At 38.5% G+C, this 25,872-nt stretch overlaps 4 protein-coding genes across 4 annotated transcripts; 1 reads left to right on the top strand and 3 right to left on the bottom strand.

Annotated features, from left to right (window-relative positions):
• Positions 1-803: 803 nt before the first annotated feature.
• Positions 804-2,281, bottom strand: sox32 (SRY-box transcription factor 32). The gene is made up of 2 exons (XM_087790184.1): positions 1,990-2,281; positions 804-1,420 (listed from the first exon to the last, which is right to left on the bottom strand). The coding sequence occupies exons 1-2, from the start codon at positions 2,279-2,281 to the stop codon at positions 804-806; spliced, it is 909 nt and encodes a 302-aa protein (XP_087646310.1).
• A 9,374-nt stretch (positions 2,282-11,655) lies between these two features.
• Positions 11,656-14,624, bottom strand: mrpl15 (mitochondrial ribosomal protein L15). The gene is made up of 5 exons (XM_087788119.1): positions 14,485-14,624; positions 14,179-14,336; positions 13,862-14,027; positions 12,126-12,249; positions 11,656-12,054 (listed from the first exon to the last, which is right to left on the bottom strand). The coding sequence occupies exons 1-5, from the start codon at positions 14,587-14,589 to the stop codon at positions 11,717-11,719; spliced, it is 891 nt and encodes a 296-aa protein (XP_087644245.1). The 5' UTR covers positions 14,590-14,624; the 3' UTR covers positions 11,656-11,716.
• Positions 14,625-14,923: 299 nt separating this feature from the next.
• LOC148082092 (acyl-protein thioesterase 1-like) lies at positions 14,924-18,666 on the top strand. Its single transcript, XM_087789195.1, has 9 exons — positions 14,924-15,184; positions 15,298-15,329; positions 15,422-15,487; positions 16,598-16,645; positions 16,725-16,795; positions 16,878-16,951; positions 17,116-17,217; positions 17,446-17,622; positions 18,314-18,666. The coding sequence occupies exons 1-9, from the start codon at positions 15,113-15,115 to the stop codon at positions 18,371-18,373; spliced, it is 702 nt and encodes a 233-aa protein (XP_087645321.1). The 5' UTR covers positions 14,924-15,112; the 3' UTR covers positions 18,374-18,666.
• A 1,500-nt stretch (positions 18,667-20,166) lies between these two features.
• Positions 20,167-24,579, bottom strand: LOC148082091 (regulator of G protein signaling 20-like). The gene is made up of 5 exons (XM_087789193.1): positions 24,510-24,579; positions 23,800-23,963; positions 21,403-21,486; positions 21,105-21,339; positions 20,167-20,925 (listed from the first exon to the last, which is right to left on the bottom strand). The coding sequence occupies exons 2-5, from the start codon at positions 23,955-23,957 to the stop codon at positions 20,734-20,736; spliced, it is 669 nt and encodes a 222-aa protein (XP_087645319.1). The 5' UTR covers positions 23,958-23,963; positions 24,510-24,579; the 3' UTR covers positions 20,167-20,733.
• Between the last annotated feature and the right edge of the window lie 1,293 nt (positions 24,580-25,872).

The raw sequence follows: 25,872 nt of genomic DNA, 5'->3' as shown, positions 1-25,872 counted from the left end.
GTGTTTGTGGTATCCCTTGTGTTGCCTCAGGGTAAGGGTGAGGGTTTGTTTTTGGGCCTTCGGGTCACCTTGACCCTGAGATAACACAAGGGTTAAAATGTGAAATTGTGTCATTTTTGAATTGGTTAATATGGATCTACAATGTGCTTTACATAAATAAATGACTTACTTACTATACTTAAACTTTATTAGAACATGGACAAGCTTTATGTCCAAAATTGCCAATAGAATTATCACATAACAAATCGACTTAAAAGGATGTTTTTTATTCAAATTACTTTCATTATTAATATTGTGACCTTGAAATGTACTTGTATCACTACATTGTTTTCATATTAAAAAACGTGTGATCTATGCATGTTTTCCATACCACCCCATAACACCTGCATGTTCTGGCTTTCACAGAGACACTGTTTCTTTATGTCACTCACATCACTCTTTGCAGGAGCAGGATCCAAGTCTCCAGCAGTCAAATTCCTGCACAAGTTGGTTTATTATTTATTCGATCTTTTTAGTACGTTTCCATAAACTAACCCATAACTCGTCATAGAAAGAAACTGTTCAAACAATGTTTTTTAACTCAATAATAAGTTGCTAGCTTAGCTAGCGGATCAAAGCACTAGCTGCAGTCATTCTCACCCGAAAAAATGGATATGTTGAAAATAAGGAATACACATCAGAGGTTTGTATTAGTTATTTATTAGAGCAACACATTTCCACACATGGTTAAATTCATTAAAAAACTATAAACTTTAAAACATTTAAAAGGCAACACAACAGTATGTGAGTAAATAAACGATGGTTCACGAGAGCGAGCGTTCTTCTCTGTGGCTGCTCTGCTGATGATGATAACTGTTCGGATCCACCGACTCGGGCACGGACGGGCCGAGGTACTGTTCGAACTCACTTCTGTCCAGGTCGTAAAGCATGTCCAGCTGGACCTGGTCCAGATAAAACTCTAGGGGGGGTCCAGAGAAGAGTCCACCGAACCCCTTCGGCTCTCCTGCGTCCATGTGAGCCACTGTTGGGTTTTGGTGGAAAGTGAGCTGGGAGTGCTGGTGGCTAAAGTACGAGTGTGGCTCTGCAGGGTAGGCCGGAGGGTAGGGGTACATGGGCGATCTATCCAAGAAGTCGCTCTGACACGAGGTGGCGTAGCCGCCGGGGAGGGCGGAGAAGTGGGTCGGGCTGTTTGGGAAGTTGTGCTGGTGGTTCTGGAGCAGGTAGGTGAGGTTGTAGCTGGAGTTGCAGAAAGTGGACGGCGTCTCCGGACTCTGCAGCCGACTGGTTTTCTTCAGCTGCTTCCTCCTGCGGGGTCGGTACTTGTAGTTGGGGTAGTCGATGGTGTGCTGGACCCTCAGACGCTCGGCCTCCTGCATGTATGGTCGCTTCTCGGCCAGAGACATGGATTTCCAGGTCTTTCCTGCAGGAGAACAGCGGTTAGTTGTCAGCATACACAAGTATTTTGAACCTACTTCTACCACAACTACTTGCTAATTTTAATATTTAAAGTTGTACTTCAAATCCTACATAATCTTCAACTATAAATGAGTGTCTCTATCACTACTTAATATTAAATGCAGCTGCAATAAAGATTACGGTTCATGTGATGTTTTGCAAAAATACTTCTTAACTATACTTTATGTTCTACAAGAAACTCTAGTCATATATTAATACTGGCATAATACTTCAGGTCTGCTTATTATACTTAGCTTCTTATTTACTGTTAACAATAAAAGGTGATGCTAAAACTAGAAATGCTAATGCTACTTTTGCAACAAAACGCCAGCTACAATACATTCAGTATACTTTAAATAAAACATTAACTTTTATTAAAAAATAAGTTAATTGACATTTCTGACGACTATTATTTTTAAATTGACAGACAATAAAATAAAATAAAATAAAATAAAATAAAATAAAATAAAATAAAATAAAATAAAATAAAATAAAATAAAATAAAATAAAATAAAAATAAAAACAAAGTCTCACCAAGTATTTTGCTGAGGTCTGTGTTCTCCAGGTCTGGGTTGAGCTGAGCCAGTCTCCTGCGCTCCTCTTTTGTCCAGATGATGAAGGCGTTCAGGGGTCTCCTGACTCTCTGCTGGCTGGTGGAGGAGGATGAAGACTTGGCCTCCGGGCTGTTGCAGCTGGAGTCCGAGTTGAAAGACTGCGGGCTGGCGGGCTCGGAGGTCGGGGACCTCACGGAGGTCAGGTCGTCACTGTCGAACATGACCTGCGCAACAGCGGCGGCAGCGTTGGGGTCGTGGCTGTGGTGGAACATGTTGGTGTGTGTGGGCTTCTGTGCAGGTTCGCTGTCACCTGGTCTGGGATATATGCGGGACCCGGACCAATGAGAGTCCAGGAGGGAGTGGATTTAAGGTGTGAATTTCAGGTGTTTTCTCGTGTCGGTGAGAGATGATCTGACGCCCCAAAATCAAGCAGCCCACGAAACTTCAGCTCACGTCTGTCTAACGGTCTTCACTCATTCATTACAAGACACATCACACCTCCATCCTCTCTGGGTGGACACACAAGCACACGATGGAAATGTTTTAGGAAAATTAAATAAACCATAAAAAAACGAATAACAAGCTCTAAAATCCCGTCACGGTGTTCCTCAACAAGGGCAGATAAAATCATCAAGAAAGTTGTTATTCAATAAACTCATTCAATTATAAGTTCAAAGTGAAATATAATTAAATGAAAAAAATGAATATGAATAAATTAATATAAAGAAATCAATCGGAAAAATACTAAATGGATTTTCGCAGGTATTTCAATTTATTAAACACTATATAAAGGGGATTTTATTTTGAGTGTGATTGAAAAACGAAAACTGCGATAAAGAATATATTATTCGTATGATAAACATCGAACGATTAATTTTTTCTTTAATTTAAGTCACACCTAATTCTTGAACTAACGAAAAAAAGGGAGTAGCGATCTTAAACTAACGAAAGATGGTTTGTATTGCGGTGCTTTATCTTTTGTTGCAGTTGAAATGTACTTATAAGGAGCAAAAATTGACTAAAACGAATATTGAATATTTTGTCAATTAACGGCCTTTACTTTATATGAATTATTCATAATGGTCTGGTTAGATTGTTCATCAGAACGAACGTGTTCGTTTCTTCTTCACTGAAACAAACAAACCAAAAAACGAATAAAAGTTCAAACGTGAAAATCCATTTTATTAAAAAAAATATAAAATAAAATATGTAAATATGTAAAATTTGGTCCTAAAAAAAACAAAAACCAATAAGAAATATCTACGAATAATCTAAAATATGAGTTAATATATTACAATTAAAAAAACACATATCTTTCATCAGAACACGTCAGTATTTAAAATAAACCTTTATTATTCCGGTGACGAGGTCTTATATTATGGTGCACTAGTTCGTACGGTTTCAATAAAGTGCTTTAAAGACTGTTGTACTCGCTACTGTACACGGTGGACATCAGTGAGTACCTCGGTTACTCATCTGTGGAATCTCGTCAATAGGTCGCAGGTATTCGGGTGAAGATCAAAGTTTTGGGGAGACTGCGCTGGTTGATCATTACATTGTTGCTCTTATCAGTGGAGCTCTGTCTCTGAGAGAAGGTTCGACACGAGCGGGACCAACATGATCAAGGAGGGTTTATTACGCGATTACTTCGCACAAATATTGACTCGAGAGCTACGCAGAGTATCCGTGACGTCACCAAAGGACGCTCCCGAGTCTTGACATTATAGACAGGAGTGTATTGAGGTCAAAACTGCAGCACAGACACAGAAACCAGCTCCAACCTTTTTAGGGTAAAATGCGCCTAAATCTCGTCGTTATTAGCGAGTGAGTGTTTGGAATCAACATGTTTGTTGACTGAGCAAACAAGCAAATAAACACTGCTATTCCTGTATTATTTATGTGGTGCGACTCTGACGTTGTTTCTTCTTCTTTCTTCATAAGTCAAGGCTTGTGGGCCAGATTTAACATATTGTGCTGCAGATTAATTTGAAAATATAGCTAAATTAAATTAATAAAATAAAATAAAAAATATCACAATTTGTGCTATATTACATGAACGTCATAAATTATTTTGATACAAATATAAAAAAGTTCATGCTGTCGTTAAAGAGAAACATTCGGAATATTTTTTATTTCATCTTCTTCATCTTATTTTACCCCAATGTTGGACCTGGAGGTGCTGATGCTCATCTTTTCTCACGCTTTCACTCAAAGGAGAGCTGGAGGATGGAATGAAAAACGAGTATGACATCATCTTTAATACACACGAGAGAGTTTTTTAACCCCCCCCTCCTCCCCATCAATATTATTCGACACTTGAGTGAACGTTTGGTAATATGTACAACACCTGGCTCATGTTATTTATTTTGTATCCCTAAAGAAAATAAAAAGTCGTTAAATATAAATATCACTAAAAAACAATGTAACACAAAAATAAAAAAAATCCTCCACCATAATTTAATTGTTATTCATCAATGTCACTTGAATATCTATTTATTTTGTAACTTTACTCGTTTTATGTTTGATCATAACAATATTAATTGAATTTAAATAATACAAAGGCAACCGAGAAAGTGAAAACTTTTTAAATATTTTTCGTTAATTGATTTGTATTTCCTCATGCATATATTCATGAAATACAGTGAAATTGCGACATTTATCTTCACAAGATAATACATTGATAAAAGATACAAATAAATCATCTTAGAGTATATTCAAAAAACATTTTAAAAATACATTTTTCTTGTTACCGCTTATAGTTTAAATTACTTGTACCGTGCCTTCATCATACACATTATTAATTATTGCTAATATTGTTTTTATAATTACGTATTTGAATTAAAGACAGTCATTGAAAGGGTAAATATCTGGTAACAGGTGATACTTGAAGTTCTGAATCCGAATACACGGTTCAACAGGGTGACTCTACATCACAATGACGTCATTACAGGTGTTTTCTCTGCTCTCGATCGTTTCCATTCTCTTCTGATGACAAACATTAATAACACAAAGACTTCCATTAAACATTCAATACACTAAACTGCACCTGCGCAGACCAACCTGTTGTTTCCAGTGTTTACAGGTAAACTCGGAAGGTAATACACACTCAGGTGAGGTGGGATGTGTATTTTAATACTAGGGGATTGAAGCTGTCAACAAAGTGCCAAGACTTGGACTTTAAAATAATTATCGATTTTTTTTTGTTCGGTTTAATTTATCGTTAGAGGCGCCGATACGGTGTGAGTACAGATATGAAGGATCAATAAGACGCTGAGTGCTTCATCTTTATCTGACATGATGTTCAGGTGACGGTGGTGAGGCAGAGGCTGAGCTCGTGTCTTTCACAGCTTGTCAAGAGTGCGACTTGAATCCACATCCAGCTGTTCAGGAGCCACACGCTCGGATCCGCGTGAAAAACTTAATGGATTGAATCAATTATCCTGAAGATCACAGCGTGAATACAATAACGATGGTTTCGACTGAGCTCAGATGCCAGAGAGGCTGTTTCAAATAAAATCCTCTCTTAAATCAATCAATCAATCAGTCGATCAATCAATCACGGGCTAAGAATTGAACCCGGAGGCGAAAAAAACTACAATATGATCACAACTAGTACAAGCTCCAAGAGTATAAACGTCTATTGGTACATGGAATTAAAGCTACACAACAAGGAAAACATATTTTTGAAGTTATAGAAATTTACATTTAAATACAATTGAATAATCTCAATATTAATTTCATAAAAACGCTATTTTTGCAAACTAAAAAATACACCAGTTGATATTTATATTTATATTTATATTTATATTTATATTTATATTTATATTTATATTTATATTTATATTTATATTTATATATAATAAATATGACTATGATTAAACATGCTGAATACGGATTTGATCATATAAATCAATAAATCATTAGTTTGAAATACAAATATATTATAACTACAACACGATTTGCGAAAAAAATAGAAACAAATATTTTTTATAAAATACTATGACATACTTTCTTTATTTAAAAAATATCAAATTTAAGTTATTAAGTAATTTTATATTTTTGTTCAACCCTTCAGTTCCTGTGTATGCCTGAAAATACATAAATAAAAAGTGCATACATTGTGTTACCTTTATAAATTGACGGTGGACTATATAAGAAAAAAAAAACATATCCAGACCTCAAGACAATAAATAAATCAATAAATAATATATTGAAGAATGAATGAAGTGTTTGAATCTTAATCAGTCTCGAATCATGTCTTTGTCTCATCAGCAGCTCAAACAGACAGCAGATGAATGGAGCACTATGCATTGTGAAAGGGGATTGTTCTGCCTGTCTGATCACAATGTACCATTGTCGTGGACAGAACTCATATATGGGACGCTCCTCTGCTGGGGCGGCAGTGACGCTCAGACGGGCACAGGTGGAGCAGCAGGAGCAGCAGGAGACGCTGGACTACACCGAATGGATTAAATGGAATTTTCAAAAGAGTCTCCTCTGCTTGGATTACTGAGTGTCTTCTCAAAAGGGGGTCCCGTGTTGGACGGCGTGACCGATCTCGGGTCAGGAGTGGATGAGAAGCAGCAGGTCGTGTCTGGACGTCGGTTAATGAAGCTCTGTATTCTGGTCAGTGACTTTCCCTACAGTGTCTCATCCATAGAGAGCATCTTTGTGCCCCAGGTGTGATCTCAAACTCAGGACTGTATGGACTCAGCAGGCCAGCACCACTGTCACTCACTCCATTCTATGCACTGGTCTGGGACCCCCCGCCCCCCCTCAATCTTTCTAATCACATGATTCAACAGTGCCAGTCTCCACACTCCCAGTGTAAACACAACCCTTCCCAGGGCTACGACAGTCCAACCTGAGGGGATTACATGCCCCCTGGTGTAGACCGGCTTAATGTAGCCTCATTAGTGGAACACAATGAAGCTGAGCGCTGATAAGACTCAGCCAGACTTCAAACACACACTCATGTCAGCTGATGCTCAATAGACAAACACAAGCCCAATTTTATTTTGGAATTAAAGGTAGATTTATTTTTTCTTCCCCTACTAGTTATGACCTCTGTGTGTGTTCATTTAAACCATTACACTGTCTTTAATGAAACTGTAACTCAGTGTAGGTCAAATAAACATCATCCAACATTAACATATAGTAAAAAATGTTCAATGATTAAAAAAATGATCTTTTTAATACTTCATTCATGCAGTTGTAATATAATGTGTGAAAAAAGGTGATAACATAATAACAACAATTAAAAAAATCTATCAGTTAATTTGTATCACATCTATGGCAGCATATAATACAAAAAAAAGTTATAAAAGAAACAAGGATTTGGAATTAATATCCTGAATTAAATTGAAAATATTTTGAAGAAATGTGGAGCATATTTGTAAACCTCCTAATTAATTCATCATTTTTAAATAATAATAATAATAATATTAGAATCAATCATAATACTTGAGAACATTTTTTCAAATATTGTGCATTGCATCATTTTCCCCAAATGTGTTTTACTATTTAGTGAGTAAATACATTGATTTATTAAATTATTGACTATATGAATGTCCTGAATAATAATAAATGTTCTGTTTAGATGAAAGCATGTCCCTTCATTTTAATCGGATGAAGTGTTAAGGGCTGAATCCATTGAATGATTGTGGGAATAAAGCTTCATGATGTCAGACTCGTGTAATTACATTGGATCGCTCAGACAGAGACTGACTAATGAGGCTCTGACTTTCTATTCTGTGCAAATGAAGAATTGTCCTTGTGACAACTTCTTATCTCTTTTTGATTGTCACGATTTGGATGTTATAGCCACTTATCTTTCTAATCCTTTTCTGCCGTTTTCATTTCCAGCCGCCTGGACGCGATCCCCACGCGTCGCTCCTGCTCAGACAGAGCAGCTTCAATTAAAGCTCATTATGAGCCCGGACTGGGCCGAGACTTGTGAGACATCGTGATTTCTGTGTCTGACTGGAGGCGACAGATAAAAACAGCTCTCATCCAGCGGCATCAGGGCTTAATTGACTAGTGTGAACTGGTTAGACTCAGACATTAGATTATTTTGGAGCAGAAAAACCTGACGGCCGCATCTTTTGCAGACAAAATCATTCCTAATTGTAATTGATTGAGAAAAATAAATCCCTAAACGGCTTTATTTCATCATCCTGATGTCCTTGTCCTGGAACAAAAGATCTGCTGCTTTGAAGATAAGCTCAAGCGCTCGAGTCATAAACAATGATTGTGCTTTTTCTTTCCTGTGCCGTGATTTATTTTAGGTATTATGTTGTAAGGATTTGGGCTGGTTTTCCTGCCGGCTGGTGTGTGCGTTTCGACGACCTGTGTGCTTTATTGGATACTTGAGATTCAGGAAAACCCTCATGGAAGGCACCAGCAAAGTCATCAAAGCCTCACCTTTGACCCTCACAGTGACTGATTATGAATATGAAAAGGTACAGTTTTGATTCTTACGCCTTCACTTGGTAGACGTCTAACAGGCTATTGAGGAGATAAGCTGATCCTGGTGCAGCTCTTCTGTCTAGTGCTGGTTAAGGCCAGACATGGGTGAACTCTTGATAAAGGAACAAAAGTCAAAACAACTGATGTGGACTTTTGATGCTATAAATAATATATAAGTATAACAAAAACATATATTTTTTGCTTTTAATGTTGTAATCTTAAAATTGGTCAATAAATATGTGAAGGTTTTCTATTGAAGTATATGTCGAATGAATTTTACAAATAAATCACTTAAAGTATCAATATGTAAGACGTTATTTGATCATTTTACATTTTCTAAAAATATATCTTTAGTATTGAACCATCCTAATTCATTTGGTAGAACTCTCTAGTTATTTTACTTTTAACAAATTAATTTTGTCTAGATGACCTGCTCAGTGAGTTGTCATCTGAACGTCATGTGACCGTCATGTGACCACCAAACAGTTCTGGGTCAGAGATGTTTTTTTCAAGTACGGAGAGAAGTAAACAATTAATAAAACCAGATACTGACACAACAAAAGCAGTTAGCTTGTTTTATAAACAAATGTACAACATTGCAGTTACACTTTTGTGACACAAGGGGGAAAACACTTTTGTAAAATCAACTTAAGGGCCTTTAATGAAGCAGTAATTCAATAATATATTTTTAATTATCTCGTCAAATGGAACTTATTTTGTTTTCCTAGGTCTCACTTTATCCTGGTTTGTTCTTGGATAAGTAAACACTCATGATTGTATTACCTTTCATTTTGTCACGATTCAATCTTCAACATATCAGCCTCTTAAACAGCTGTAAAGTCTTCAAAACTGTTGAGCTGAACATGGAGCTCAGATCTGCGTTTGAGCTGGATTTCAGACCTGTGGACTTGAATTAACTCTGTCTTTGTGGGGTCGGAATTAAACTTTAAAACTGTCAACAATTGTTACTTTTGTACGTTATATTATCTATTAATAGTTTTAGACACTTTAACTCTAATAATGCTTTTAATTTCATTCATTTTCCCGTCTTTGTTTTGGTCTGACGACAATCACAGCGTCAAATGACAAATCACATACAAATATTTCCAACCTCAACCTTCTGTCTTTTATTATATTTGCATTTCATGACATAGACATTCACGTCAGAGTGAAGTGTTCACACCAGTAGACAACAATAAATGTTAGCGTAGCAGCATTGAATTGCTATAGCAAACTTAATAACCATAAAATCAGTAATCAAATTATTAAAAAGACATTTCGTCTAATGATATATTTGAGTGAATTTTTGTTAATATGATTATTTAAATAAACAAATGGTTTCATGCTTGTGAATAAATACTTTTACACAGCCCCCAAAGTTACAAATGAAATTAACATTTCTTTATAAATAAAAAATAAATGTATAATGGGCTGAAGAAAGCTTAGTTTAGTTTTTATACCAGTAATGATGACATATAGATTGACTACCACAATATAAGCCTGAAGGGAGATTAACACATGAAGTAAAAAAAAAGGATGAAACGTCAGCTATTATTTAATCAATTATCCACTGCGACCTTTTCTCCCTCACTTTTAAAATTACTTTTTTTAAGCTGTGAACTAGATAAATAATTAAATTAATTAATCAATTAATACATTTGTGAACAAATGAAGAAAAGATGTGATCCGTTTTTTAAATATTTTGCAGAAACACAAAGAAACACAAAAAAGTCAAAATTATAAAAATTATCAAATGATGTGACTGATACAAACTTAACCCAATAAAAAGTGAAAAAAAAAAAAGCACAATCTCAGCAGAATATTCCCTCTTTCTGTTTATATAATGCCTTGGTGCTGACCTGCCAGTAACTGACATGGCACCGAGGGACTTCACCGAAACACAATACACACAAACATATGCTTCCTATGATTAAGTGTTACGATAGCAGGCAGAAAAGCTCTGGCGGCCTTCCTTTGCACAACATCTGCATAAAGAAAACCAAGTTATTTTTAGTGAAGTTTGACATTTCGGCTTCGGAAAAAAATAAACACGAGCTGGAAACGACAAAAGGTCATCAAACAGGCTGGTTAACAAACTGCAGGAATTATTTTACACTTTTTAAAGAAAATGCACGAATAAATAATGATATACTGAAAACTATTCAAACCATTTGATGATAATATAAGAACAATCATGTCATTGCATGAGCAGGTGAAGAGGTTTCAATGTTTAAATGTTAGCATTAAGATGCTAGTCTGCAAGCTAACATAGTTAGCTGCTAAAGTGGTTTGAATGAAAAACCGTCTTTAGTTTTTGATCAGTTCAGTTTAGTGAAAGTTGTATGTCCATAGAAAGGAGGTAAGTAAGTAAGTAATTTATATTTATAGAGCGCCTTTCTAGAACAGCGTCACAAAGCACTTAAAAAATAAAATAAAATAAAAAAAATACTCAAAATATAAAAACAAAAAGAGTAAATATGTATATTTTAACATGAAGCCAATATCTAGCTACAAGGCTAGCTGAACGAGATCCAAAGTATATCCACTGAAAATCAAATTGAAAGAAGTTATATATTTTTTAATTATGTTTTATGATCTGATGTTAATTCATGGTTGCTATAAAAAAAAAAAAAAATCACCATTAGATAAATAATTATGACATTTGTTACATGTCTTAACGGTAATTATTTGAAGACAGACGATATATTTTCTCAATTTCATCGTACGACCTTGAATCTACTCGTCGCTTCCAAACCGGGATGAACGCAACAAAACCAGCGAATGAAATCATTCGACTGCTGTACCGAAATAATCCGACCGCAGAGTGATCTGTGGCATTTTTATTGCTGATCAAATCATTTCCTTACGTGGCTCGACTCTTTATTCATGTTCCGCCTCCGATTGTATTCTCAATAACGTACTTTGGGGGGGAAGAAGGGGGGTCTTTTGAACATCCAGACCAGGATACAGCTGCCTATGACTAATTTCAAACTCCCGTCCTAGGAACGAGACGAGCCGTTTCACAAGTAACACACACATCACCAGGCATCTGTTTCCTGTTTTCATTCTTTTGAGTCATCTTATTTTCCTCATTTCCTCCCTCACCTGTTGCAAAATCCTTCCATCACACCATCCGAGCGCCTTCATGATGTCACCAAGCAAACCGCTGGTCATGAAACAGTGATTTCACAAAGTTTTTATTATGAAACAGAAAAACATTTACAGCTTTATTTTTTTTTTTAAGATTTGTAATATTTAAGGAGTTTCTCATCCGTGGGCTTCAGGATTTTCTTCTCGGCCATGTTCACCACCCAGCCCGGAAAGAGGCCGAAGAAGATCTGGCGGACGTCCTTCCTCGTGGACAGCATCTGGTACAGCTCATCTTTGGAAATATCTGGCAACGTGTATCCGTACTTTTTGGCCAACGCTATCCGGGCCTGCTCCACTTTTTCCGGGTCCGATAAGTAACCTCTGTTCTCGGCGTTGATGTAGTACGGCAACATGTCCTGCCCCGGCAGCATTCTCCTCGGGATGGGCTTGCCACGTAGGAAGAATGGTACAGGTTTGATGACGATATCTGCAGAACAGAGTCAACCGTTAGTGAGAAAATATAAACAAAAAAGAGAACATCTGTAACTCATGGAATACCTAGACTGATGGGATCATAGAAGCCGGTCGTAATCACGCCACCGTTTCTCTCGATAGCTGCGATCGCTCCTTCAGACGCTCTCTGGACCTCAATGTTGATTTTTGCTGCAAAGACTTCAGCACCCTGCAGGAGAGAGACCCAGTGAGAAGCTGATTATATGCCATATGGCGATGTGGCGCCACCTGCTGGCAACACAAGGACCTGATACTTCATTTCTTAGCGATACAAAAATCATTTCAATAGTATAAAAATAAGATATTCGAGCAACAAGGAAAAGAAAAACAGAAAGTTCACAGTAGAAACATACAAAGACAAATTATAATTACTAGTCGGGCTTTCAAATCCCATTTTATTTTTATCATTGTTCCTTTATGGTCTATATTTTACACATTTCTGTGTTGCAATTAAACATCGGGCCGCTAGATGGCAGCAGTCAGTATTTCCTTTTAAGCTAGATAGATAGATAAGGTAAGGTAAGGTAAGTTAAAACTTAGATAGATAGCAAAAAGAACAATTAAATCCCGCTGCAAGATCCTGGAAAAAAATTTAGCTGAAAAGTAGTAGGTTCACAGTAGAAACAGAAAAGATAAAATATGAATAGTGTTGTGTTGTGAGAAACTATTGATACACATTTTATTTTTAATAGCACTGTATCACATTTAGGGTAAAAAAAAAAGAAATCACATTTTATTTTGTATTATAGTTCCTCTATGGTTTATATTTCATTCAAGTGTGTAGAAACTTAAATAATTGTATTTATATATTAAAATTAACATTGTTTGTTCATTTTTGTGTTTTGCTATTAAACTTCTGGCCAAAAGTTAGCAGCTGTCATTATGTGCTCCTCAACTAAAGGAACAATAAAATCCTGCAACAAGATCCCACTGATGACTGAGGACCAGAGGATACAGTCGACTCCAGCAGCTTTTAAAGCTGATGTTTGGACATATTTTGGTTTCAAAACAAATAAAAGCAGTAACGACTTTGTCAAGAGTCATTTGGTCTGTAAATTCTGCAACACCAGAATCAAGTACTCGACAATACTACAAATAGTATTCAACAGTATCACAATATATTAAATCGTTGCCCCTGCATCGTGATACATATTGTACCCTCAGATTTTTCCAATACACCCCACTAATAAATACATATTAAACATATAGTGCATATATTAAAAAATAAATGACAATAATATAGACAATAATATGGTAACCATGACAACTGATGCACCATTGATAACAGCAAGTACAAATATTGTAAATAATCGATTGATCAAATATCTTATGCCGATGAATGTCCAGTTTTTCAGCTACTTTGTCCATTTATTTACTTGATATTTTATGCGAGTTAGAAAAGTTTGTGACATTTTTACTGTCCTTGCGAACAAATTCGGTGACTTTATATATTTTGGTGACACAATAAACACGGTTGAATTTCTATTATTACCTCCTCGTAACGTGATTTGTATCCATCCTTCCATTTGTAAAATAACTCAAAAATAGATTTCAATGTAACTTTTAGGAAACGTTGATCATGGGAGAATGGATGACTACATTTTAGTGTTGTTTTGAATCACAATCTGGATCCACAAATAATTTGAAGTTTTGTTACTGTATAAAAAGCTTTTCTTGTTTTCTGTGTCATTTGTTGTCATTTTAATGCAGGTCAATCTATAAACAGAATGAATAAAGACAATTGCACATCTTCTATAAAGATGCAAGACACAGGCACGTACCTCATCAACAAGTTGGACTCCATAGTCCCTCTTGAGCGGCTGCACGGTCACTCCTCTGCTATTGACCAACTGCGTCAAGTCGATGGGCTGCGTCGTGTCCACTCGGCCCAGATCGATGAGGTACTGCAGACGTCTGAGGGACAGGGGCTCGTACTGGGCCCGGTGACTGTCCAAACACATCAATGTAAACAGAACCAGCTTGATATCAATCCAACAACATGAAGGGGTTTCAACAATAAACATCATGCATATGTGACATACAAATGGGTTAGAACTCATACTCTCTTGTAAGGAAAGACCATGAGGTGAGTATTCACCTGTGACCTTCATTGTATCCGTATTTGGGGATGAGCAGGTAGAAGGGGGTCGCGCCACCTTCAAATCCCAGTCTCGGCCTGTTACCCCTCTGTCTCTGTCCCTTGTGACCTCGACCGCTCTTGTTACCTCGATATTTTCCTCTGCCTCGACGTTTTTTCTAAAAACACATCAAGTAACATTTAATTGACCAGACAAGCGACAGCAGATGACGTCATCTTTGACCTCCAGTGCACGAGATGCTAGTCCTCCGCACACTAGCCATGCTCATCGCTACAAAGAAACTACCATCTACGAGCGACTCTTACCAACTGTCTGGATCCAGGCTCAGATCGCAAGTTAGTTAAGGAAATGCGTGGCAGAGTTTGCAAGACATCGAGAGCTTTACTGCCTGGTTTCTTAGGGAACGACATGTTTCTGCGGCTCACATGCCAAACGAAGGGCACTCCTGTCACGTGATCAACTAACCCGGAAACACTACACCGGCCAGAGCGCCTTATCGAAATAAAGCTTCACGTTATAAAACAGTGATCGCCATGTTATAACTGAGCTTCCTAAAAAAAAAGCACCTTAACCGTACATCCACTGTAGTTTAATAATAAAAACTGATTTCTACTAAAGTATTGTGAAATGAGTTGACTTCCGCCTTTGCGAACCTGACTGACATATTGGAGAACCAATCAGGTCTTGACTTTCGGAGTAGACGCTGATCACGTGACCGCGGAGGCAGGCCATTGGTGGCGCGCGCACACTGCTGTTAGCTTGTGTCATTGTGATCCAGCGGTCGCGTTACTTCCATTTACTTCCATTCCTTACACCTTTTAACACACACTTTACATTCGGGGGGTGTTCCGCTCTTGGTCCCTACAGAACCCCCAGAGCCTCGGATATCAGCTAGTTGTAGTTGAAGTCTTCCTGCGGTGGTGTTAGCACTGTATGTGCGGTAATAACATGTCGGCCCCTTTATCTGCTGCCATCGTGCCTGCTGCCCGCAAAGCTACCGCTGCGGTGAGTCCATCATTTCCTTATTATATACTTATTTATAAAACTGTTTTGTGTGAACTATATGTACTAACATTTAGTCTTAGAAATTAGAAATGACTTCCGCTGTTTTATTTCAGGTGATCTTCCTGCATGGCCTTGGAGACGACGGGTGAGAAAGTGTTCTCTAGAAACTTCTCGTGTTTGTTTTTTTTATCACGTTCTTTTTTTTTTGAATGTTTGTTTGTTTGTGTCTCATGACAGGCGAGGATGGGCTGATACATTTGCTGCTATGAAGATGCCACATGTCAAGTATATCTGTCCCCATGCGTAAGTATTCCCTCATATTCGGCAATATGGGGTATATGAGGTTTGCATCTAAATGGAAACTTTGTTATTAATCGTCTCAGTGTCTCTTCTTCTGCATTGGTCAGTACCAGAGGTGGGTAGTGTAGCTAAAATATGTAATTAAAAGAAAGAACAGTTGCCTCTAAATAATATCACTCAAGTAAAAAAAGTCATCATTTTAAGGACCTCAATGAAAACAAAATGAATAATAATACACATGATCAAAGAACTTTTATTTGATGCAAAAACAACTTTTTTTTTTTTCATTCTTAGTTTGTTTACTGGCTCAGCAAACGGAACTCGACTGCACATTTCATATGTTCAACATAAGGCAGAACATTAGATATGTGTTGGTGGCAATACATGCAGAAACATTTTCAAAAATACCGATATTACTCTACGGAGCTACGTGACTTTTAAGCTGCAGCTCTCGAGGTACCTGCAGTGAACAGAGTCCTGCGCCGAAGAGTATTGTTTCTTCTTTATCTAGTAAATGTAATTAAGTATAATTGAAAGGTTTTAAATGACTACTTGAAGACGTTCTCAAGGAAACGTAACATAGTAAATATCCTTACTACCCACTACTGGTCAGTACGTTTCCAAAGTGGGCCAATGAGGCTGAATGTATTTGATAGATTAATATGACAAAATACAAATGAGTCACGAAAACTCTAAAAATATGTAAGAGGACAATTCAAAAAACAAATTAGAGTACTTACAATATTTACACTAAGTTTGCGCGTCTCAATTGCGTTCCAACTTTACCTCTTTAACGAAAATCAAATTAAATTAAATCATTTTTTGTCACCGCCTGATCTTGTTTATTTTAAGTGTCCACAGAAGTATCACTGAAAATGTATGTTGTTGCATTGAATCCAGATACATGTCTGCATTCAATAATGTGATTACATCTTTTAACTTAAAAAAGTTTAAAATTGATTTCTTTCAAATGTTAGTTATTAAACTTCTCAGAATAAAAGTGGCCTGTTTCATGGCAGAAGTTTGTCTTTGTGATGAATCACATTTATTTATTATATAATGTGTATAAGTAAGTTGTGTTAAGTTAGTTTTTTTTGTGTGTGTTTTCTTCAGTCCCACCATGCCAGTCAGCCTGAACATGGGGATGTCGATGCCCTCTTGGTAAGTGTGGACATCTTTTAATTCGAAGAAGGATCTGCCTCCATTATCTCAACATTGTATGTTTATTTCTCATGTGCAGGTTTGATATTTACAGCTTGAGCCAAGACGCTAAAGAGGATGAAGGGGGTATTAAATTGGCCTCAGAGAGCAGTACGTAGAGCAGCCATGTCAGAGACGTGATAACAAGTTGCAGGTTGGAAGAGTAGATAAAAAATCTGTGTTTTTGTTTCAGTTAAAGCACTGATAGACCAGGAAGTAAAGAATGGAATACCGTCCAACAGAATTATCCTGGGTGGATTTTCACAGGTGAGCGACTCAGGATAGTGCAGGCACACAGATACAATTTATTGAATACAACTTTCAACTTTTTCATTCATTTGTTCATTGGTTTGGCTTGCATTATGGGATGTAGGACAAACTAAAAAAAACAAACCCCCTTGTATGACATTCAAACAATGTTGTCTTTCCAGGGAGGCGCCTTGTCGCTGTACACATCTCTGACGACTCAACATAAACTTGCCGGAGTCGTCGCTCTGAGCTGCTGGCTTCCTCTTCACAAATGTTTGCCGCAGGTACACGCATTTTTACACGTTATCTAGTAAACGATATATCCTTTCAACGTCTGTCATCAATATCTATATTGATCAAAACATGCAACTTTTGGATAATTTCATCGATAATATGATCCTGCTGCCATCAAAATCCTGCTCTTCCTGTGTCACGAGTCTCTCCTGAGCAATCGAGTCAAGACGGTTCTGGTACTTTTCAAGATGTCGTTTCTGAGCATCCTCTCTTCACAGGAGTGTGCCAATAGCTGCAACAGGGAGATGCCGGTTCTTCAGTGCCACGGGGACTCTGACCCGCTGGTCCCCTTCGCGTTTGGCTCCAACACAGCAGAGTTGTTGAAGGGCCTCATGTGTCCTTCCAAAGTTACCTTCAAGAAATACAGGGGTCTACCTCACAGCACCTGTAACGAGGTCAGTGGTCATATCCATGGAGTATGATAATAGTGAGAGGAATTACTTCCCTCTGTTGTATGAAGACGCATTTGAATATTTCGTCACCTTCTGAGTGTGTTCCATAAAATTATTTTTGACGAACAAAACTAGACCTGGTCGTATATTTCTGCTTCAGAGTCAGATTCTCATTTCAGCTGCAAATCTCTCATCATCATCATGTTTTGTTTCATCATCCTCAACTCGTACGAAGTCAAACATTGCTCAGATTCCTATTCCTCTCCATTTTCACTTGTATTTACTATGGAAGTCACTGAAATGATAACTCAGAACCTACTTTAAAAACTCACCAAAATGTTAAGTATATTTCCAGACAGTCCACCAACATGTTTTTTAACTAATAAATAATCCAGAAAAGTAGGTTGAACCAATCACTTCACCCGAGTTTATGTTTTTTAAACTTCAATAATAAAGAAGCGTAACAAAGAAAGACTGAAATATTTTACTGTTTAAATGTTTTATATTTCTTGATTAATGTAGCAGGGTTCTGTTAAAACGGTGGTATTGAACAAAACAATATTCACATGAAATTATTTTCATGTTTTTTATCTGTAAAAAATGTTTTTTTTGTGTTTTTTTTTCTAAATATAAAAGGTTTTTGACAACCCGTTAAACTAGACCATCATCGGCTAAACGTCTTCCTCTCTTGCAGGAAATGGAGGACATTGGACATTTCATTGCTCAGCATCTTCCTGTCGCTGGCAATGAATAACTCCAGCGCTGCTGCACTGTCGACCAGCCCCTCCTCCTCCTCCTCCTCGAGTCTCCCGAGCTCCCCGAGACCACCAATCCCACGATCCACTGACTAACTTGACAATTAATCGCTCACGGTCGTAGAGCCAGGGGGGACTGAGGGCTGCTGGTCAGTCACTGACGCGGTGCTGCATCCTGACCCGGAGCCACACGATCCTCCGTGTTACACTAGTGTGACATTAGCTGCTTGATTGTACGACTTTCCATTGACAAGCCATTTCCTGCTGAAAACAAAGTATTGGAGTTACTAGGGCTACTCTTCACGGTTTACTCTTAAATAAAGCCTGATCAGCTTTTTTTCCTCTGCCAAGGAGGTTAACTTTTCTGCCAGCGTTTATTTGTTGGTCTGTCTGTAATAACTGGAAAAGCTCTAAACTGATTTCCATTTCTGGGATGTCGAAAATGATCCTGAGACTCTGCATGCCCACAGTTGAGCAAGATTAACCAACTTAGTTTCTTACACTACCGCCCCCTGCTGTCTCATCTGAATGCCAAAATAGAATATAAACAAACAGATTAAAATTTCATTTTGGGTGAAAATCGAGATATGGTTGGAGCTGCTTGGCAGAGGTTTGCGAGTTTGAATTTCATACTTGATTATTGAGGTTTTGCTTCTTTTTCTGCGTTAGTTTCCTATAATGATGGGAGTGTGCGACCTCTAGATGATTTTGGGCTCCTGGGACCCTTCACTAATTTGATCTATTTGCATCAACTGAATTGTGGAAAAGGAAAAAAATAAATAAAATCTCTTAAACAATTTTGTCATAAAATCACTAATGAACATGCTTCCAAGAAATCACAAGCGGCGCTTTAAATGGTGACCACTAGGTGTCGCCACAGCGTAACCATAAAATCATAAATGTAAATATGTATCTATGTAGTCCCTCCAGAATTATGCACGCATTAATCGCTTATTACAGTCATGTATTCACACAGAAAGTTTTATCAGTTTCTTTTTTCAATAGTAGTATTTTGAAATCATTTACAGTAGATCCATATGAATACATTTAAAGGGACTTTATTAGGAAAAAACGCATTCTTTATTACAAAACCAAGCCACCTTTAATAAATCCCACAGCGTCTCTGGTATGGAAAGCAAGGAGTGCCATAATTAAGTGCTGAAAAATAGCTGGAAATAGAGACATTGACGTTAAATACATATTAATTTAAGTTTAAATAGATATAAAATACAATCATTTATATGGCTTACTGGTGTAAAATACACATATAAATTATTTAAACAAATAAATGTGTATATCCAATTTCAAACGCTGTATATCCCAACAACTCTTACCAACTTTTCTTTTTCCTGCTTATATATTTCCTCTTCGTCAATTCCATCCTCGTTGTTTTCCTCCTGTCAATTACACTCGGGAACATGCCGGGATTGGTAGATTAAAAAAAACCCCGCCCCCACATGCATTCTAAATTGGTTCCAACCCAGAGAAAAATTGGTCTTTACAGCCATTAGCAAACCTCAACAGCAATTTGTGTCGACAGAAGAGTGACCAGTTGAATGAAATTGATCTGCAATTAAAAAATAATAGCCTGCTTCAAGTCCTAATATAAATAAAAAATACAGTGTACTGCATGTATTGATTTCCCCTTAGCCATTTACAGCAGATTAAAATCCATCATATGGTGTTTTTCTTTTACCACATTTTGTCACTCCTGGCGTTCCATTAGAGGGACCAACCCTCGCTGAAAAAGAACCACATCACTCAGCATATGATTGTGCTTTATTACGTGAGACTTTTTAAAATGGCTATTTGACACAAACATCCTCTTAAATACACAAATAAATATCAGTGCTCATGGTCAGTTTTCTTCTCCTCTCAAATCAAATATATCGTTATGATCACAGTAGTTATACACACGAGACACGTCAGATCTATTTCCCGTCGGTTTTGTAAAAAGAGACGAGCCAAGAGCACCGACGTACGCCGCGGCACCGTCGTGGTGCTTGAAGTAGAAGATCTTATTCCAAGGCACTTCCTTCTTTACCGTTTAAATAAAATCTATAGTCTGTACAAGAATATGCATTAAGGCTCACAATATACCTAAATACAAACGCAGTGCGCACAGATACATGCTTTTCCCTCATCAGACCAGGTAGAAAAGTGCGATGTCCAGCGCTGTAGGGAGCTTATAAAAATATAGATATGTCTGACGTTCTTGTTGACTAAGAGGAAAGAAGACTGCAAACCACGGCTGGATCGAGACCAGGATTGTTAGAGTAGGGATCCCCCCCCCCCCCCACAGGAACACGGAGCTCCCTCAGGTGTGGGATGCATGCGTTGGGGAGCAGTGGTCGGAGTCTTATGGCTTGGTGGGCGGCGGCTCCTCCAGACTCTTCACCAGGTCCGTGTAGGCCGAAGAGTTCATGTAGCGCGGGTACGAGTCCCTCTGCATCAGCGTGTAGATCTGCTGCTGGGCGTCGTCGAAGGTGTGCGAGGTGGGCTCCAGCATGTTGTGGTTGATCACATCTCGGACGCGGGAATCCAAACTCACCTTCGAGGACGTGAAGAAGGAAATATTATCTTAAAGACTCGACGCATTTCAGAGGGAAGTAGCTTCTTGTGAATCCAAAACAGGATCTGAAAGTATCTCTTGATCCAGCCAAACCTAGACCAGCTTCACCTGCACATGCAGTGGCAGCTTGCTTGGGACCACCGCTCTAACCGACTTACCTCTTTAGGTGAAAGAATGGAGATGAATTCTTCGTATATCTGACGGACTTTCTCCTCCACCACAGTCTTGTTGGTCTCCTTCTTCAGCTCCTCGCAGGCGAGCCAGAACATCATGTTCTCCTCGCTGAACTCCGTCCTCAGGAACTGCCTGAAGCAGCCGCGACCCGCCGCGCTTCTCATCAGCTTCTCGAAGGACAGCGTCCAGGAGCGAGCGTCCTCCAGGGTGGGCTTCGGGCTTCAGGGAAACCACAAGGGAAGGGTCAGTAGATGGAAGAGCCGCACAGACGGGGGATCTTACCTTTCTTCACAATTACTTGTCCCATCTGTCCTGCGCTCCAGATTGGCTCGCTGTATCGTCTCGTCCTCGCTCCTGACCGTCAAACTGGAGGGACGACAACAGGACGACTGATGGGCTTGTATCAGGATAAAAGTCAAATGACCTTGACGTTTCTTTTTTTTTTAAAGAAAGCTTCTAAAAGGTCATCCTGGTGTGAAACCACACACTTGCACATTTCAATGAAGGTAATATACAGCAGTGGGTCAACATAAACACAATACAATCCTCATCTCAGTTTGGATACAAATGCACATGTGGTATATGTCAATTACACTGTTCTGACACTTGGGGGAGTCATAAAAAATATTTTCAATCTTGTGAACGTCTGGTAGTTTAAAAAAAAACCCAACAAAATTAAAAAAAAAAAAAAAATCCAAATATGGTTGAGCTGAGGCTGCTTAAAATGAGATGACTAGTTGTGATTTATTTTCCTTTTTTCTGACCAAGAATGACTGGTAAAATGATGAGAATTTTCCAAAATCCAAAGTTTTGTTGCCAGAATTACTAAAACAAAGAGGATTTTTTGTGTGGTCTTGTGTGTGGATTATTAATAGAACTTATTGTTGAAATTAGACGTGATCAATTTGTGTTTTATACTTCCGGCTGCACTCTAGTGAATCTTTTGTCATGTCCATATATATTTAAAATAAACAAGTCGATTTTGTAAATTAAACAAAAAATCACTGTGAATTATCCATTGAAGTCCTCCACTGTAATTTTTTGTTTTGCTCTATTAATAATCCCTTCCGACAAGATTTATGAATAACATATGATTTGTTTTTCACGTTTCTTGTAAAGGGTCTAACTACTTCTTTATCTTTCCAGCTGAAGCTTTTTTTTTCATAGATTCCGGGACAATCCTCTGGGAAGGCAACACGCTTGTTTTCCCACCTCACGCTGCAGGTAATTAAAGTGTTCCTAAGACCTGATGTAGCATCTGGTCGTGAGCTAATTGGTTCGGGTCCGGGTCCACTGTGATCGCTTCCCATGTGGGATTGTAGCCGTTGTAGCAGTGCAACAATTAGAGTGAACTCATGTCCCACTACAGACACCAGCTATTACGTCGCCCCCCAGAGGAGGGCATTAACCTGCACCAACCACTGGCACAGACTCAAGTCAACTTGAACCTGAGATAACAAAAAGTTTAAATCAAATCAAAAATCAAAAAAACTAATTCATGAACATCATGGCAGTCAAAACAAACGGTCCACATCCAAACACCCTGGCTGCACTCTCTTCTTCACCTCCTTTCATCGCTACAGTAACTCTGTTTGTCTGACCCCGAAGAAACTATATGTTACCACCTCTACTTCTTCTTTTTCACTTTTTCCTCCTGCCTTCCTTGACCAATCAGAAGTGTTCCTCTGTTAATATAGGTCCAGGTGCTGTCATATGTTCTGAACTTGTTTTAAAAGTTGATACACTTGTAGTTATCTATTTGTATTGTATGAAACTTATACAATAAATGAATGAATATTTTTTAATCATGAATAAAAATGTAACTACCATTTGTTTTAAACAACAATTAACAATTATTGTTTTGTTTTTAGATTGAAACTTTAATTATCATATTCTTAAAAGAGCAACTAATCTGTTGATTTAAGTGTCTCTTAAATCGATCTTGAACCTCTATTGTTCTCATCAGTATGTGTTTGTATAAAACTTATAAACAAATATTTACATTAGAAAATATGCTTAAGCCCCGTCCACGGAAAACTCGTTTTTCTGAGGTTTAAATCCTGTTTACCATGACCACGCCCACTCTGCTGTGATTGGTGAAGCAGCAAGGTTTGTCACCGCGCGTCATCAAGCCCACAAGTCTCCACAACCAAAGGACTCATTGTATAAACAAAGCTGGTCGTGATTACAGCTGGGTGGAGGAGGAGTGAAGACCACTATGACTGTACGTCATAATGGACTCCGCTCTCGTAACCTCTTGTTCGCCGAGATTACAGACGGGGGAGAACTTTATAAAGTAATAACGTCAAAACATGGTCATGATGAGAGACTTACTGCATCTTGGAGAGGAAGACTTCAATATTTGAAGTATGGGAGACAGGAACGCTTTAGACATTTGTTGCCCTTTAACATTTTTTTGGTTAAAAAAATAGTGTTTCTGGCGACATTTTAGCATGTAAGATTGTATTAATAATGTTTACGTGTGTGTGCATAGAAGTGTGTGTGTGTTATACTGTAAGAAAGTGATAACATAAATATATACATTTTAAATCATGAATGAATTACAATAAAAAAAAACAACAATGATTAACAATTGATATTTCAAAATTTCGACCAATATCAGCAACATGTGTATTCGTGTGTGTATGAGTGTGTGTGTGTGTGAGTGTGTGTTGTTACCAGGAGCAGCTGCAGCAGCAGCACCAGCAGAAGCAGCAGGCGTTTGAGGCGTTTGTAGGGGTGTTTCCCATTCTGTGGGGTGGTTGGAGGACACTGGCAGCTGCTTCCTGGTGAACCTGCATCTGTCTCTTGCGCATCTCCAGCCGCTCTGAGCCCATGAGGAGCTGGAGGAGGAGGAGACGGGACAGTGAGGACCACAGACGGAGGATGGAGGGAGGAGGGATGAGGGGAGGAGGAGGAGGAGGACGGGAGGGGAGTGATTTCGTCATCACCACTATCTTCATCATCATCATCAACTACACGGGCCTGAACCTGTGTTTCTAACGTAGACTCTACCGATGACGTGAAGCATCACACACACGGATGAAGGGATGAAGGTAGAGATGAGAGACATCCTGCCATGATAACGATGCATCCATCAGTCTCATCCTCCGGAGGTAACACACTCATGATGGTCGACCGAGTGGAGTAGTGGGCTCTGCTGCTATTTTTAGAAACGCTGGAATTGTGAAATGAGACAAATTTTCGGAATCCAGTCCACGCGCAGGGACGCAAATCTGCACGTTCTCCATTATCTGACTCTTAAATCGCATCTCTGTGTCGAATAAACCCATTAAAAAAACCTATTTATGCATCGATTTTAAAGGGGAAAACACGCGAATTCAATGAACGTATCGGAATATAAACGCAGAATAAAGATCTCTACTCACTGTGTCACCATGAATGCAAGAATTCAGGTGTTTTTTTTCGGCTCGATCACATCCGTCTGCCTCCGTTTGACACAAGCCAGTTGGTCTCCTCTGTGCGCATGCGCCTCCCGGTTCTTGCGCTTCACAGGACCAGCTGACGGCGGAACGTTTGACACTTCTGGTCACTTCAGATCACTTTTTTAACACCTGCGAGGAGAGACTCGAGGATCCGAACCAGTGCAGCCACTCGACCGGCGACGCGATGCGAAACTCAATTTATTTGTAAACAAATGTCTGACGTCATCTTTGAGAAAAATCCTTCAGAAAGAAATATAAAATCTAAATGAACAGATGAACGACAATGAATGAAAAGCGGAAGTAGCTCAATATGCATCCACGAGAGGGCAGTAGCGACCCACCCCTGTGAACAAAGCATGGTTGTTTCCTAGTTTATTAATCCAGTGTTAGATTATCAATCTACCTGTGAGGCACGGGGGCCACACGCGGCCCTTTGACAGCCTACATCCCGGTCCGAAGAGCAGCTTTGGGTTTTCGTATACTTTTTCTTTATTTGATATTAGAAATGAAGGATTTTTTTGTTTAGTTGGAGATTTGGAGAAAGCACATGAACCTTGAGACATTCACACAGGGAATAGAAATCCAGTGTAATTGGTGGAGCGTTGAACGTGAGTTGAATTCCTGTGAACTCCTGTTGGTATTAGAAACTTATTAGAAACTGTAAATCATAGCAGAGCGCACCAGACCCACTATTGTCAACCTTTTATTGTATTGTTTTACAGTGTCTGGCAGACAATTTATTTTTCTTAAATGATTATCTTATCAATTTATGACCATTGTGCTCTCGCATCTATGCATGTTAAATTAATTCAATTCAATTTTATTGAAAGTGTCTTATCATAAAAAAAAGTTGTCTCAAGACACTTTACAGTTTAAGTAAGACTATAGAGGAGAAAGGAAAAACAGATCCAGCAACTGAATAATGGGTAAAGCACAGAGTGACGTTGGCGAGGAAAAACTTCTGTTTGGAAGGCAGAAACCTCAAGCAGAGCCAGACTCATTGTTGACGGTCTCCTGCTGTGACCGACTGGGAGGAAGGATGGGGGGGTAGACAGATGGAAGGAGAGAAGAGTGAGGGAGGATACAGTGAGAGATATAGAGTATAGAAAAGTCCATGGAGGTGCTGGAGAGAACTCTGGATCATTGACGTGGTGGAGATCCTAGATCAGCAGCAGCTCTGGAGGTGGAGCCCTGGAGCTCGGGAGAGAAATAAAAAGTCTGGGTTTAAACTGCACAGGTGATGAATGTAATGCAGAAATGGAAGGATGTCGAAATTAGAACTGCCGGATATTTTTTAAAGTGAGTT

This window comes from Callionymus lyra, chromosome 4, assembly GCF_982586985.1.
Source record: "Callionymus lyra chromosome 4, fCalLyr1.hap1.1, whole genome shotgun sequence".
Taxonomy (NCBI): domain Eukaryota; kingdom Metazoa; phylum Chordata; class Actinopteri; order Syngnathiformes; family Callionymidae; genus Callionymus; species Callionymus lyra.
Note: the sequence above shows the minus strand (reverse complement) of the source record. Positions and strands in the feature narration are given on the sequence as shown.